Source organism: Macaca nemestrina, chromosome 10 (genome assembly GCF_043159975.1).
Source record: "Macaca nemestrina isolate mMacNem1 chromosome 10, mMacNem.hap1, whole genome shotgun sequence".
NCBI classification, from domain to species: Eukaryota; Metazoa; Chordata; class Mammalia; order Primates; family Cercopithecidae; genus Macaca; species Macaca nemestrina.
In genome coordinates, this window is record NC_092134.1 from 37,875,161 (window position 1) to 37,888,054 (window position 12,894).

At 37.3% G+C, this 12,894-nt stretch overlaps 1 protein-coding gene across 9 annotated transcripts in view; it reads right to left on the reverse strand.

Moving 5' to 3' along the window:
- The window catches only part of LOC105483677 (vezatin, adherens junctions transmembrane protein), an 85,306-nt gene that overhangs the window by 46,509 nt on the left and 25,903 nt on the right, over positions 1-12,894 (reverse strand). For 5 of the 9 annotated variants that reach the window (XM_011744656.3, XM_011744654.3, XM_011744655.3 and 2 more), the window contains 2 exons: positions 7,857-7,988; positions 2,329-2,418 (listed from right to left, as the gene is read on the reverse strand). In XM_011744656.3, coding sequence (XP_011742958.1) covers positions 2,329-2,418; positions 7,857-7,988 — 222 coding nt within the window. Of the gene's footprint in view, positions 1-1,360; positions 1,384-2,328; positions 2,419-2,953; positions 3,027-7,856; positions 7,989-12,894 lie in introns of those variants that run through there. The other 4 variants (XM_011744662.2, XM_071071291.1, XM_024793353.2 and 1 more) reach the window with 2 other exon arrangements.

Sequence of the window (12,894 nt, forward strand, 5' to 3'; positions counted from 1 at the left end):
ACAAACACAGACATACAGAGTAAGTATGGAATAAAGGAAAATGAAGACTGGGTTCATTGATACAAATACTGGTGGACAAAGCTGGAAAGGTAGGTTAGGGCCAAATTATGCAGACTCTTTAGTACTGACGTGACAAATTTGGACTTGATTTGATTGACGAAGATCTTTCTAGAATCTAAATAGGGAAGTGGCATGAGAAAGTACTTAGGAATTCCTTTCTGCCTGGATGAAATGAAAGGTTATGAGAAGGCACAGATAAAAAATTAAGAGATTTTGATTTCTTTTTCCTTAGGGATGGAGAAGGAAACTTATTCATGTGTCAATATTCTTTAAAGATCTTTTTTTTTTTTTTTTTTTTTTGAGACAGAGTCTCGCTCTGTCACCCAGGCTGGAGTGCAGTGGCCGGATCTCAGCTCACTACAAGCTCTGCCTCCCAGGTTTACGCCATTCTTCTGCCTCAGTCTCCCAAATAGCTGGGACTACAGGCGCCCGCCACCTCGCCCGGCTAGTTTTTTTTTTGTATTTTTAGTAGAGACGGGTTTTCACCGTGTTAGCCAGGCTGGTCTCGATCTCCTGACCTCGTGATCCGCCCGTCTCGGCCTCCCAAAGTGCTGGGATTACAGGCTTGAGCCACCGTGCCCAGCCTCTTTAAAGATCTTAATCACTGTGGAATATCATGGGGCTTTTGATATAAGGATCAAATGAGATAACATGTGTGAAGGCACTTTATAGGCTAAAAAGCACTTAAAAAGTGCTATTACTACTACCATCAAGGATTTTTTTAATTCTTAAGAAAAATACTATAAAAATGAACAATAGTAAAATGTTCAGATATCACAGAGTAATTGCCAGTATTCTTATAAAAGAAATGAGGGCCTGCTTCAATATCTTCAAGAAAGATCAGCATTCCTGAGATACTCTCTTTACTGAAGATAAATAAAATATATCTAAATGCACCTAATATTAAAAATCTTATTCTCTAAAAGTGGCATATAACCCTGATCAAGAGGACATGGGCTTAGTTTGATATATGGTTCACCACATTCTTACTGAAGTCCTCATTATATAGCTAACAACATTTTAAATATGTCACAATCAAGGGGAAAAAGTCAAGCAATCTCACGCCAAAAGCCAACCTGGCAATTTCTTATTCCATTACTAGTAAACTATTCCTTAGGTATGTATTCTTATAGTTCTCCATAATGTAGGCACAAAAGGGATGCATACAGAAGCTGGCACTTTATAGTGAAACATCACATGAAACATGTGGCCAGTGACACAGAATCAGGAATGAAAAGACCGGGCCTAGGCAGACTATGACTAAATCACAGAAAAATGTATATGGATCCATATACCTTACCACAGTCCTAGTATCACTGAAGAATGAGATGGCTCCACCTGGATAAAAATGACATTCTATGTAGACGATAAGACACTTCATTGACCTTCTCAACACACCTTCAACAAAGATGAAACCCTGAACAAAGAACTTGACAATTTGGATTGCTAAAAAAGTAATTTTAGTCAGTCAAAAAATAATAATACTTGAGCTAGAGGTCGTATGCTATAGCAAAAAGAGCATGGCTTTGGATCCAAGAGACCTGGATTCAAATTCTGGCTCTATCACTTTCTAGCTGAACATTTTTAGACAATTCACTCAGTAAGTTATTAAAACAAAACTGAATTGTCTGAACCTTGGTTTTCTCATTAGTGAAGTAGACTAAATCTTATAGTGTTGTTTAGATTACCAAATCAAAATGTGAAAGCACTTTGTAAACAATCTCTTTACAAATGTTAATGTACAAGAATGATAATTCTTAAGGTCACAGGCCAGCAGAGATCCTGAAACCTGCTTGGATTTTGTATTGTTAGGATGTCAGAAGGTTGAATTATTTCCCCTCTGGAGTTCTGTTACAGCAGAGAGTAGAAAAAAACAAAACCTCACAAAAATCACAAAGACCTTTCAGGTTGACTGTTTAGAGTATTTGGGAAATTCTGTGATTTAACAGATTAAATTGATCCCACTAATGACATATTCCTTCACCTATAGAGAGGAATACCTGTCAATGGAGGAAGAGGGCAATAGTAAATTCATGATCTAACAAAGTTTCAATAACTATCAGAATATTCCATTCTGAGTGGCTAATAACCTCTTTAAAAGCTATAAATAATACAAGTAAGCCCAAATTAAAAGATCCTGAGTTACTGCAGAATCTCTAGTAAAAATCAATCACTGCCCAAATTGATAGCAAAACAAATTCTGATTCACCAATTCTTTCACTAATAACCTAGAACCCTGAAAAGTGACAAAAAGAAGTGACCACTTACCAACTTGTGAAGTAAGTCATCTTTCTTATTGCACTGAGAAAAAAAAATCCAACTTTTGATGGTTTCAGCCACTTTTAACAGGATACCTTGCTGAAGGAGACGAATGACATGGTATAAGATTATTAAAGCATACCCAAACAGCAGAAAAACTTCCAGTTACTTACCTCCAATCAATGAGAATTTTTATCAGAAAAGGGAGAAAAAAATTGTCCAGGTTATATACTTTGTCAATATGTCTCAGCCTCCTTATTAGTTCTTAAATTTTGTTGCATATCAGGATCACCTGGAGATTTTAGTTAGAAACATATTCTCAGGCCCCCAAACTAAAGATTGTGATTCGATACATTTGGATTGAGGCCTGAAAATCCGATTTTTACAGAACAGGTAGAAGTCATTCTGAAGCAGCCCATTTATCCTGGGAAGACTATGTACTATATCAACATGATGATAGTATTTATTTCAGAAAGAAAAATCTTTTTCTTTTTGAGAACCTGGTTACAAGTTCTCAAATATTAAGACCATTTCATTCCACAATACTAAGTCAAAAAGATACTTTGACCATTTTAGAAAAACTATCATATATTGATAAAGTTTTACTACTGAATCAACCAAAAATTCAATTTACCTTAATAGCCCATTCCTTGAGCATGCCAGTAAGTGCAGTTTATATTCATTGAGTGATTACTATATCCCAGGTACTGCAAAGGGTCATGGGAAAAAAGATAAATACATGTAACTGTTGTTTTCAAGAACTTAGTATAGAAGAAGAGACAATATACAGAATTACAATCAATGTAAAGTCTGAAAAAGTATTGGAAGAGAAGAGGTCAGAGAGGAGCTAACACTGGAGCTCAGTCCTAATGGATGAGTAGGAATTCAACAAAGAAAGGAAGAACAGGCTGGGCGCGGTGGCTCATGCCTGTAATCCCAGCACTTTGGGAGGCCGAGGCGGGCAGATCACCTGAGGTCGGGGGTTCAAGACCAGCCTGACCAACATGGAGAAACCCCGTCTCTATGAAAAATACAAAATTAGCCAGGCATGGTGATGCATGCCTGTAATCCCAGCTACTCAGGAGGCTGAGGCAGGAGAATTATTTGAACCCAGGAGGCGGAGGTTGTGGTGAGCCAAGATCGCGCCATTGCACTCCAGCCTGGGCTACAAAAGCGAAACTGCGTCTCAAAAAAAAAAAAGAGAGGCCAGGCGCGGTGGCTCAAGCCTGTAATCCCAGCACTTTGGGAGGCCGAGACGGGCGGATCACGAGGTCAGGAGATCGAGACCATCCTGGCTAACACAGTGAAACCCCGTCTCTACTAAAAAATACAAAAAAAAAAAAACTAGCCGGGCGAGGTGGCGGGCGCCTGTAGTCCCAGCTACTCGGGAGGCTGAGGCAGGAGAATGGCATAGACCCGGGAGGCGGAGCTTGCAGTGAGCTGAGATCCGGCCACTGCACTCCAGCCTGGGCGACAGAGCGAGACTCCGTCTCCAAAAAAAAAAAAAAAAAAAAGAGAGAAGAATACTTCAGTCAAGGGAAGAAGATGAAGGAAAGAGCCATGAAAACACATGCCACAGGGATGGTGGCGCACGCCAGGACAGTTATGACCCAAGGGAAGAAGGAATTAGTAAGGAAGTTAAAAAGGTACACTGAGATAGGTTTTAAAGGATCTTAGTCTTATACACTATAATAGTATGAACATTATCCTGTAGGTCGTGAGGAGCTACAAAAGATTTTTATGCAAGGAAGTGAAACAATAAAGAAAAATAATTGGCAATAGTGCAGAGGCTAAACTGGCAGGGAATGATTGTAGACAAGAAGCATGAGTAAGAGGATATTCAAGGCTGGGGGTGGTGGCTCCTGCCTGTAATCCCAGCACTTTGGGAGGTCGAGGTGGGTGGATCATGAGGTCAGGAGTTCGAGACCAACCTGGCCAACATAGTGAAACCCTGTCTCTACTGAAAATACAAAAAATTAGCTGGGCGTGGTGGCGGGCACCTGTAATCCCAGCTACTCAGGAGGCTGAGGCAGGAGAATCGCTTGAACCCAGGAGGCAGAGGTTGCAGTTAGCTGAGATCGCACCACTGCACTCCAGCCTGGGCTACAGTGCGAGACTCCATCTCAAAAAATTAAAAAAAAAAAAATTAATAACCCAGCTAAATAACAATAAAGGCCTTTAAATTAGGTAATGAGTACAAAAATGATCATGAATAAGAGTTAAAAAGACATAGAAGCTGACCTGATGTATCACTTGATGACCAAGGCTATGTCAGCACGATTGGAAATGGTATGGTAACTGAGAGTGTGGTGATTTGGGACTATTTAAAAGAACATTTTTTGTTTGTTTGTTTTGGGGGTATCTGAGAGGGTGGTGATTTTGGACTATTAAAAAGAATATTTTTTAGCTTGTTTGTTTTGGGGGTGTCTGAGGAAGTCCTATTTTAGACAAGTTGAATCTGAGCTTTGTGGGGCACATGCAGATGAAAATGTCTAAGAAGCAACTGGAACTCAGCAAAGACTGAAGAACGGACATAAGTGGCAAGAAAGTAGATGAGATCCCCAGAGAAGACACCAAGCCAACAAGAAGCCTGCTGCTAAAACTCTATGGAATGAATTTAAGAATAATCATAGGAAAAGAAACCAGAAAAAGAGACAGAATGAATATTCATAGTAAGAATATCAGGGCAGACTACTTAACAACTACTAATAAGCATATGCAAAAGTAAAGTTAAAAAAGAGGCTAAGGATGGTTTCATTAAGAACTCATAGAAAAATAGCTTTTCAGAGGAAATAATTGATACTTCATTCCTTGAAAAGAATTTTGGGAGCAATTCTAAACATACATTCCCTGACAATGAGCTAAACAATACAACAAGTTTTCTAAAATTTAGCTCTCCCCAAATTAGGAAAAAAATTGGTTGGGCACGGTTGCTCACTCCTGTAATCTCAGCAGTTTGGGAGGCTGAGGTAGGCAGATCACTTGAGGTTGGGAGTTCAAGACCAGCCTGGTCAACATGGTAAGACCCTGTCTCTACTAAAAATACAAAACTTGGCTGGGCGTGGTGGCCTGTGCCTATAATCCCAGCTACGTGGGAAGCTGAGGCAGAATTACTTGAACCTGGGAGATGGATGTTGCAGTGAGCCAAGATCGTATCACTGCACTCCAGCCTAGGCGAGAGTGAGACTCCGTCTCAAAAACAAAAACAAAACAAAACAAAACACACAAAAAAAGGAAAAAAACTTCATTTTAGAAAAACATAGATCCTACAGTTAAAAACTTGTCTTAGAAATGTGCAATATGGCTGGGTGTGGTGGCTCACACCTGTAAGGCCAAGGTAGGAGGATTGCTTGAAGTCAGGAGTTTGAGACCAACCTGGGCAACACAGTGAGTGGCAATTTTTAAATCTCTACAAAAAATAAAGAACAAAATTAGCTGGGCATGGTGGCACATGTCTGTGGTCCCAGGTACGTGGGAGGCAGAGGTGGGAGGATCACTTGAGCCCAGAAAGTGAAGGCTGCAGTGAATTGTAATCATACCACTACACTCCAGCCTGGGTGATAGGGGAAGACCCCATCTCAAATAAATAAATAAATAAATAAATACATACATACATAAATAAAATGAAGACAAAACAAACTTTCTAGACATACGATAATTTTTTTGAGACAGGGTCTTGCTATGTTGCCCCGGCGGGTCTCCAACACCTGGGCTCAAGTGGTCCTTCCGCCTTGGCCTCCCAAAGTGCTGGGATTATAGACATGAGCCTTTGTGCCCAGCCTGGTAATTTTTTAAAACAACCTCTGGCTATGCTTTTTATTGTTCCTCAATTTCTGAGGGGATTCAATTTTAAACTCTCACTTGACTTATTTATAAACTAGCAACAACATTTCTAAATATAAAAATACTTGTCATAAATGACAATAATACCCATAAAACCCAAGTTTGTATCAAAACAAAACAAAACAAAAAATAAGAGGTAAATGACCATCTGCTGCTCTAAGACTATCCCCTGGCCATTCTTTGTTTTGTGTTGCCAAGTAACCTCAAATCCAAGCTTATTAAATAGCCTATTATATACAAACCCCTTCCCAGGAACATTTATACTTAAAAAGGGCACAGGGAAGAAATGGTATCAATGGAGGACTAGGAAAACTGGTTCTGATCCATGCAAACTCTAATTCTAACTCTCACCTTCTGGGTGTTAGTCAAAAAATTCTCTAGTGTTTACTTGGCTGTTACAAATGGGCCAGCTTGGTTACCTTACATTTTAGGTGTCTTTGTAAGAAGATTGGGGAAAGGATCCTTATGCCAATCCATACTTTCCCTGTAAATGACTAATTGAAAGCTTTAAATGCTCTTCTCAATAGTGATAAAACCCTGATTAAACTAGAATGCTCAAGGAATGAGGAAATTTGGTTGTATTTTTTCTATTAAATTACAATTCCTTTGGTTAAAACTAAAATGTAGTAGACAGGTACACAGAGGTTAAGAACATAAACTCTGGGAGTAAACTACAGGTTCTAATCCCAACTCCACCTCTTACAAGCTAAGTAACCTATGATAATTTATAATCCTCCTATGCTTCAACTGTCTCACCTAAAAACAGAGTAAATATTTTTATTTTTTTATTTTTTGAGACGGAGTTTTGCTCTTGCTGCCCAGGCTGGAGTGCAATGGCATGATCTCGGTTCACTGCCACCTCCGCCTCCCAGGTTCAAGCGATTCTCCTGCCTCAGCCTCCTGAGTAGCTGGGATTACAGGCGCCCGCCACCACGCCCAGATAATTTTTCTATTTTTAGTAGAGACAGGATTTCACCATGTTGGCCAGGCTGGTCTCAAACTCCTGACCTCAGGTGATCCACTCGCCTTGGTCTCCCAAAGTGCTGGGATTACAGGCATGAGCCACCGCGCCTGGACCATAAATTTCTTATCTTAGTAAACATGGCTAGCAGGACATAAATGAATCTAGAAAATGCATTTTGTACAACATAATTAATGGAGATTTTTCTAGTATCTCAGCTTCACAATGCTGGACATCGACTATGAGATATTTACTGTATAAATGTATTTAATTCTATAGATTAAAAAAGGTACCAGAAGTTATACTCACTCCATTATATACCCCTGAAACTGTGTTTAAGAAATATCAATTTGCTTTCTTGTAATTCATACTTTGAAAAAAAAAAAAAGATTTAAAGAGAAAAAATCCAGTTAGTAGAGGATTCCTATTAGTTGTGCTCTCATTAAAGTTTTAGTATATTTTTTCTGGTTCTGTTTGGAGAGCATCAATATTTAAATAAGTAATGTATTTTAATTCTCTACCAAATTATTTCCTCACTGGATATAAATTACCTACAAAATATTCCAAAGCAGTAAGGATTCATGTTTATCTAAAAAGAAAGTTTTGTACTATTGATGAAATAAATAGTCTTACCAGTGTGAGGGAGGATATGGAAGTGCTTAAGAAGTATCTAAATAGCCAGTAAGGTAAAGTGCAAAAGATTCAGCCAGAAAGAATGAGCATGCTTTCTTACTTTTGGTAGGGCTCTTGTAGGAGGCTTTTGTTGTCCCTCTGTTGTGCATTTTTCTGTTTTTGGTGACAAAGAAGAACATATTTCAAAGTCTGTGTGTCCCAGATCCTGTAAGTATTGGTAAAGTGGAGAATTCTGAAAAATACATAAAATAAAGCATATTTCAAGATCATTACTATTTCAGAAGTTTCGGAGGCCAAACTTAATACCAGACCTTCACTATTGTAACCAGTATGTCCAAATTCTTTAAGGTTTCTTCTATAAGAACTGAATTATCTGTTATAATACAATGCCATTTAACACAAACAAATCAACAATTCAACAGAGGAACTCAAAAAAGGAAAAACTCTAAATAAAACACACAGATTTCTTTTTGAGTGAGTACCAGCAAGAAAAAATGAATTTAGAAATGTAAATAGATTGTTAAGCAATTTCATTGCCCCAATTGTTAACAGTCTTAGAGTAAACTGCTTCAGAATAGCCAATGTTAGTTACAGATAACTCAAACGACAATGTTATTACTCAAAGCCAAGAATACTTAAACAATGATTACATTGTATGAATTATAATTTGTTTTATCATCCCATTATATTTCTTAATTCATTCAAGCACAAATACCTATTATCTACCATATGCTCAGCACTGTGAACAAACTTAAAACTTCAAGAATGTTACCTTAGATAAGCTATATCTCACATACGAGCATATGACAAATAGGACACAGTATGGCTAACAAAAGCATTAGAACATAGAGGTTAAGAATACAATCTGCTGGGCGCACTGGCTCACGCCTGTAATCCCAGCACTTTGGGAGGACAAGGTGGGTGGATCATCTGAGGTGAGGAGTTTCAGACCAGCCTGGCCAACATGGTGAAACCCTGACTCTACCAAAAATATAAAAATTAGCCAAGCATGTGCCTGTAATCCCAGCTACTCAGGAGGCTAAGGCAGGAGAATCGCTTGAACCCAGGAGGCAGAGGTTGCAGTGAGCTGAGATCACACCACTGCACTCCAGCCTGGGTGACAACAGCAAAACTCCATCCCAAAACAAACAAAAACCAATCTACAGATTCAAATCCCAACTCTGCCTCTTACTAGCTAAGTAACCGGGAAATGTATAATCCTTTTATGCATCAGCTGTCTCATCTAAAAATAGCAGTAACAGCACTTAGTTCATAGAGTTCTTATGAAAATTAAATTAATATAAGGCAGCTGGAACAGTCCTTGCCACATAGTAAGCACTCCATTTATACTTTTAACTATATATAAGCTATGTGGAAAGAGCACAGATTTTTGGAACAGACCCAAAAAAAAAAATCACCCCAACTCTATTGAACAGAAATATCAATGTCACTACTGGATGAAAATCTACTGGACAACTATTTCTGAACAGCAAGCTTTAATTTTAACTTTCAACCTTCTCTAAAGCATACAGTTGGTGACATGTTTAAAAATAAATCTTGGCTGGGCGCAGTGGCTCACACCTGTAATCCCAACACTTTGGGAAGCTGAGGCAGGCAGATTATCTGAGGTCAGGAGTTCAAGACCAGCCTGGCCAACATGGTGAAACTCTGTCTCTATTTAAAATACAAAAATTACCCGGTCTTGATGGCGGGTGCCTGTAATCTCAGCTACTCAGGAGGCTGAGGTGGGAGAATGGCTTGAACCTGGGAGGCGGAGGTTGAAGTAAGCCGAGATTACGCCATTACACTCCAGCCTGGGTGACAGAGCAAAACTCTGTCTCATAAAAATAAATAAATAAATAAATAAATAAATAAATAAATAAATAAATCTTGATTCCATTCAATGAAATATTTAAACCTCCAAAAAGACTGTAATTAGGTTTCAGAGATAAAACAACAGAAAAAAAAAAATTCTTAACTAAGTATTTTACTTTCATCTTCTAGGTTAAGGTTCACAACAATAAAAGGTATTATTATCACCATCATTATTATTTTTATTCCAATTCCACAGATGAGGAAACAGGTTCACTCAGTTAGAAAAAGCAGGATAATACTATATTACTTAAAATAAGAAATAGTCCTTTCCATGTCTATTAAGGAAGACACCAAAAAGTTACTTACAGTTCAGTACAAATACAACCGAGCAAATTAACAATGTCAGGAAAGTATTTGGATACTATGAAAACAGGAGAGATAGCTAAGATAGACCAAGACATTTAGGGAATATATTCTTGCATTCAGAAGACTGAGGAAGAGTGGGAATCTGCTGGACTGGTAGCAATTTGTGGAATAACAATTTGAGAGAACAGGAATTGAGTCAAATGCCTTTCTTTTAAGCTATGTTTAATCTCTTTTTTTAAGAAAATATTTTTTAAAAAGTAATATAAGGAAAATATGTTTCTTATCCCTCTACCAGATTTAAAATTTCTGGCAGCACAAATGGTTAATCTTGATATCACCCATAATGTATATTCAAATATTACCTTGAATTACTGAATCTGCATTTTCAAAGTGAACTGTGAACCCCACCCTGCTCTTGCCCCAGTGGGGGCAAGAGAACAAGAATGCCAGTTCATTTGTTTGGGCTGACCTTACATACTTTAAAAAAAAACATTGTTTTTAAGGCAGTAGAACCCTTTCTTCAAATGAACTCCCATGAGGAAGAACAATAAATAAGATGGATCAAAGGGAAGTTACTCTAACTCTGGGTCAGCAGCCTTTTTCGGTAAAAGGCCAGATAGTAAATATTTCAACTCTGCAAGCCATATGGTCTCTGTCACAACTAATCAAGTCTGCTGCTGTAGTGAGAAAACAGACACAGCCAATACATAAACTAATGAGTATGGCTATGTCCCAATAAAACTTTATTTATAGACACTGAAATTTGAACTTCATATAATTTTCACATGTCACAAAAAATATTCTTTTGATATTTTCCCTAGCTGTTTAAAAACATTTTAAAAACCTGCCATACAAAAATGGGGGTACAGGTCACAGTGGCAAATCTGGCCCAAAAACCTTAATTTGCTGACTCCTGTTCTTTTTGTTTTCTTTTTTTCTTTTTCTCTTTCTTTCTCTCTCTCTTTCTCTCTCTCTTTTTTTTTTTTTTTAGATAGGGTCTCACTGTATTGTCCAGGCTGGCCTAGAACTCCTGGGCTCAGGCTGTCCTCTGGCTTCAGCCTCTTGAGTAGCTGGGACTACAGGTGCAAGCCATCATGTCCTCCTCTTCTAATAAAAGACTCAGTCAAAACCAGGAGACATATTCTTGACTGCTAAGTGTTCTCGGCAAGAGACTTAGAGAGTTGAGATGAGTACAAACTTTTTATTGAGATTATAATGCCCTTTTTTACTGCACACATAGCTAACACTCTCATCACTGACCCTAATGTCCTTTCCTTTTTCACTTTATGTCACAGATCACAAAATAACAAAATATAGTATAGATTTTTTTTTAAATGATAATCAGAAGAGAAACAAGAATATTTTGTTCTTCAAATATGTTCTGTATATAAGCTGAGGGCACATATACATACTCAGTTCAGATCACCATAATCTGGAACACTTGCTATTTCACATTTCACAACAACAGCACATTAATCACTCACCTTGTATATCACAGATCATATCCAACAGTATCATGTGATACAGCAAATTCTACCAGTAGCTTATTCTGCCTTTTCTCCAAATAAAACTTCCCATTAACTTTTTGACTGGTTTCACAGGCTTCTTGTTAAAGGTGTGGCACATCCATTTGTGCTATATAACTATGAGTGATTCCTCAGTAGTTTTGGTTTCTTCCCCATCTTTAGTAACAGATCAGTTTTATCTCAGAAAGCACTGTTTTACAGTTCTGGAGAAATCTGGCTTACCAAGGTGATCACCATACTTTGTTTTATGACTGTATGTAACAAAGTATTTGACAAAGTTTCATAGAAGACAACCTTTGGAGACTGAGGTGAATGTACTGCAGGTTCAATAAATGTAATTTCTAGTTATCTACTAGTTATATTTCATATTTGCATTTTTCTATTTTTCTATTTTCTACTAGTTATATTTCATATTTGCATTTTCTATTTTTGGCTGTTAGTGCAAATCACATCACTTCCTAACACATGTAAACCCAGATACTGTATGAACACTATGAACACTCAAGTTCTATTCATTATGTTTACATTAATTCTTTAAAAATGTTTAGGAATAAAATTGCTATCAGTTTTTCTCTGAAACTGTCAAATAACTTGTGTATTATTTAATAGATCTCAGAAAACCATATCCTGACCAGTAGTTCTCAAATTTTTGGTCTCAGCTCTCCTTATAATCTAAAAAATTATTGAGAGCCCCAAAGAGCTTTTGTTTACATGGACATCTAATGATATCATATTAGAACTCAAAACTAAAATTTAAAAAAAAATTACCATTTTACTTGAAAATAGCAATAAACCTGTTACAATGTTAAACATATGTTTAATGAAAAAATTCTCCAAAATGAAAAAAATTCCTAGAGAAGAACAGATTGTTTTACACTTTTTGCAAATCTCTTTATTGTTTGGCTTAATAGAAAATTGCTGGATACTTATATCTGCTTCCGCATTCAATGTGTTGCAATTTATTGTTTTGGGTGAAGTATACAGAAAAATCAAGGCTTACACAAATAATATAGTTGGAAAGCCAGAAGTATTTTAAGTCTTTTCTGATCATTGTAGCATCAAAGAGGAATAGCCATACCAAAACAACAAGTAATAGTTTCAAATAGCTAAATGTTAATATAGAATATGCAACCATCTGATGAGCTTTTTGTACTCTGTACATGCACATGAGAATGGGAGTGAAAAAGGCAAATAATGTCTTATTATTAAAACCTGATCATCCAACATAAGATAATTTATTTTGACTTTTTTTTTCTTTTACAGCAAGGGGGGGCTCCCTATTGCAACTGTTCTGACCACTACATTTAGAGGTTTTGGGATATTAGGCTTATACACTAATAAATACAGGGAAATGTTTATTTTTCATAAAGTATTATATGGCAGCTTTAGAAAGGGGTGTTTTTGTGTGGAGGGTAAAGCAGAGTAGGTAGT